Below are 977 nucleotides of genomic sequence, written 5' to 3'. Positions count from 1 at the left end.
CACGTCCCGCAGCCCCTCGGCAGGTTGGGGAGGGGACGCAGCCCAGCTCTGCCTCCTCCCGAAGGGCAGCCCGGGATTTTGGATCCTGCTGGCTGCCATGCGGACTCCGAGCTGTGCTGGGAGGATTGCTGGACTGGGAGACATCCATTTTCTTAGCCATCCTCCCTGGAGCACAGGGACACCCGTGGTTTTCGGTTCCTCCCACGTTCCCACTCACAGACCCTTACCGGAGCAGGGAGAAATGTCACAGCGACAGCCGACGGCTTTAGGTGCTTTAATACCCGTCACTCCTGGCGCCCCCCAGCCTCTCCGGGCCACTCCTCTGCCAACAGGGCCAACCGGGACAAGCTGCCATCCTGCTTCCGGCTGAGCTCCGAGGTTTGGGGAGGCCCAGCGAGTGGCTCCGAGCTGTCCACCACCCGGAGCGGGAGCAGGGGCGCAGCGCGACCCACAGCTCCAACAGTGTCCGCGGTTTTGTAGCCTGACCTGAGACTTGAGGGTCAAACCTCGGCGCCGTCACTTCTCCTTGTCCTTCTTTTTGCTCTTTCTCTGGCTGGTGGTCAGTTCACGGAGCTTCTGGGCCAGGCGCCGCTGGAGATGGGCTCTCTTAGCCGGGTCCAGGTCCTTGTCTCTGGAGCCGCTCCCGGGATAGAGCACCCCTTCCCTGCTGATCCTCTGCCGTGCGTGGGCCTTGGCCTTCTCCCCGCAGCCGTGAACCTGGCGGAGAGGGGACAGACAGATGCCGGGGACAGCCGGGGCATCGGGCACTTTCATTCCCGGAGCCGGGGATTCCCCTTCCACCTGCTCTGCGCCCCCCTAAAACCATCTCCCATTTATTTTAAGCTCCTATAAACAAAATCTAAAGGTAATTTCCCTCCTCCTGGAATTTCACAGCAGGGAAATCATCCTTTTGGGTGGTTTCCTTCCAAAGCCTTAAACACGGGGAATCTCACGCCACGTGAACAGCTGGATCTTTC

General features: G+C 61.0%; 1 protein-coding gene across 1 annotated transcript in view; it reads right to left on the bottom strand.

Moving 5' to 3' along the window:
* Nucleotides 1–516: 516 nt before the first annotated feature.
* The window catches only part of IGHMBP2 (immunoglobulin mu binding protein 2), a gene marked incomplete at its 5' end in the record, with an annotated part of 19,132 nt that continues 18,671 nt past the window's right edge, over nucleotides 517–977 (bottom strand). The window contains 1 exon segment of the mRNA XM_010148595.1: nucleotides 517–806. Within this exon segment, the coding sequence (XP_010146897.1) occupies nucleotides 517–806 (290 nt within the window).

This window comes from Eurypyga helias, unplaced genomic scaffold (assembly GCF_000690775.1).
Source record: "Eurypyga helias isolate BGI_N326 unplaced genomic scaffold, ASM69077v1 scaffold24263, whole genome shotgun sequence".
NCBI classification, from domain to species: Eukaryota; Metazoa; Chordata; class Aves; order Eurypygiformes; family Eurypygidae; genus Eurypyga; species Eurypyga helias.
The sequence above is the reverse complement of the archived record's forward strand: the minus strand, read 5'-3'. Positions and strand labels throughout refer to the sequence as shown.